This window comes from Phytophthora infestans, genomic scaffold, assembly GCF_000142945.1.
Source record: "Phytophthora infestans T30-4 supercont1.82 genomic scaffold, whole genome shotgun sequence".
Lineage (NCBI taxonomy): Eukaryota > Oomycota > Peronosporomycetes > Peronosporales > Peronosporaceae > Phytophthora > Phytophthora infestans.
In genome coordinates, this window is record NW_003303677.1 from 87,580 (window position 1) to 89,898 (window position 2,319).

A 2,319-nucleotide genomic window follows, 5' to 3' on the forward strand; every position below is an offset into this window, starting at 1 on the left:
CCCACTTGTTTATTATTAATTTTATATTTTTCAGGGTAGCAAAAGTTAAAAAGCTGGTAGTCCTAGGCAAGCTTTGGCACATACAACACAGCGATAGAAGTTCATTCACGATAGTGACTCGTGAAGATCGAAACGACGAACTACGTATACATGTAAGAGTACATAGGCATCGACTGGACTAACTGTCGCGCATAATCCATCCGCCTCGCCATGAGAAACTCTGGTTCCACCACATCTGCCATCAACTCGTATCGTTCCATCATCTCCTCTGCACGAGCATCAACTGGCTGGGGCAAGAAGTCATCAACCTTGATTGTCTTGAAAGATCCAGGCATGAATGACGGAGGAGGTGGGGCAGACTCCGTTCGTCTCAGTACAGCTGCCTCGATAAATCTGAACGCGTTCTTCGGATACCTTAACGTAAGTTGGGTCAGAACGTGCTTGTCGCTGAACCAAGAGAAATGCCAGTGGTCGTTTAAATCCGTCAACAAACTCAGCGGATAGCAATTGAGAGGCGCCTTCATGCTGCAGCTCACAAGTTGACCAATTGCTTGAGGAACATGGCCCGGTTCGACTTTCTTCTTGAGCTCGATCACCAAGCTGACCCCAGCCAGCTTAATCAGTGGGTTCTTCGCTGTTCGATTGATGAGCAATACATCAGCTGTGCCTTTCATAGCAAACGGAAGTCTTGGGTCCACGATGTTAAGAACTGATTTATCGCCCGCAATGTCATCCAACAAGAAGTCTCCTCGATCTATCAGCGTCTTCAAATGCTGCTGCAAGTACGCCATGTACCCAGCCCTTTGACTTTCCTCGCTCTCCACGATTTTTGGAATCCACGAATAACCGGCGATGGAAGTATCGACTGGCTCCTTGACATCAGGAATATTTTCGGTCAAGCGCATCTTCTTGACAATTCGCTCTTCCATCGCAGTATTCAGATCGGAAAACGAATACGCAGACGCCTTCTCATCTCGTTCCCTGAGAACCTTATTCATTGACATCTCCACTTGCTCTACTGTCAGTGGCGTTGTCACTGCAGACATATCGTTTGAGATAGTACCATCTTGCTCCGGAACCACCACCAGCACGTGAATCTGTTTCACTTTCGGGGGATCCATGCCTTCCAGACACTCAGAAATCGGATCCTCTCCCTGCAGCTCCTTTTCTTCTTGCGTTAGAGATTTGACGAGAGCAGTCTTCTCGCCCTTCTTCAGCTTCTTCACATCTTCAGTGAGGCTCGACAGCCATGCGTTGCCCCCCGCCTTCGCCAGGAAGAGCTGCAGGTTCATGGCGTCGCATGTGATCGTCGATGCGTTCTTCTCCTTGATCGCGTCCTTCAAGTGCCCCACGGACTTGTTCTCGTCAATGTCCACAGGGAACGCGCTCCCAGCCACACCAACGACGACACAGTACAAAGTAACCATAGTTCCTCGACTGGAATTGCACCCGGGAAAAGAAGGGGGTATTTGCACACGTTCTCTGGATTTTATCCAGAGTCCCGTGATAATCCAGCGATTTCGCTTACCCTGTCATAACAGTTTCGAATCGCATGAGTACTCATTTTAAAAGCAGTTTTTAAAAGCAGCTTCCTTTTCACAAATAATATAATGCACGTAGGCTGACCCATTCACCAAAGATGAAGGCAAAATTCCTGGCTAAAATTGTTTGATGATTCTGTATTGTAACCATATTTATTCAAGTCGTGATTGGTCCTCTGCTGTCGAAACCCGATAGGACATAACTCAGACTTAGTACAGCACTAGCAGTATGGTCAGATTTCCCTTTCCTGCTGCTTTTTCCTACATGTACCTTTTCGCATGGCCTACATTTTCGTCCCAGCTTACGGACCACTCTAACTCGGCCTGACTATGCCAAAATTACAAAAAAAACAAAAGCAACACACAAATAACTCACGCCCTGATTGGGCGATATTTGCGGACCTGCGACACTGACTGGACGATCAGACCGTCCCTCGCCCTCGCGATTGGACGTGAGGTACACACTTCTGCCGAGCACGAAGCGCACCGATTGGATGCAAACTGCGTTAACGATTGATTATTTACATTTAGCTACTCCAACCTTTCGTATATACGCAAAACAACCCCTCATTTTGTAAGAGCTCTGTTTTTTCTCACACACCTTTCAAAGTAGACGATAGTATTGATATTATTTATGTAGGCTTTAGAGCCCGCATTTTGTAAGAGCTCTGCGATGTTATTTTCCACACACTTCTAAACTAGAGATGATAGTTTTATTATTAAACTATTCGAAGTTTAATTAACGGAGGCTTCACAACCTTTGCGATAGCTATACCAA

At 46.3% G+C, this 2,319-nt stretch overlaps 1 protein-coding gene across 1 annotated transcript; it reads right to left on the minus strand.

Annotated features, from left to right (window-relative positions):
• Positions 1-140: 140 nt before the first annotated feature.
• Positions 141-1,427, minus strand: PITG_18820 (Crinkler (CRN) family protein; the record flags this gene model as incomplete). Its single annotated transcript, XM_002997188.1, has 1 exon — positions 141-1,427. The coding sequence occupies one exon, from the start codon at positions 1,425-1,427 to the stop codon at positions 141-143; it is 1,287 nt and encodes a 428-aa protein (XP_002997234.1).
• Positions 1,428-2,319: the final 892 nt, after the last annotated feature.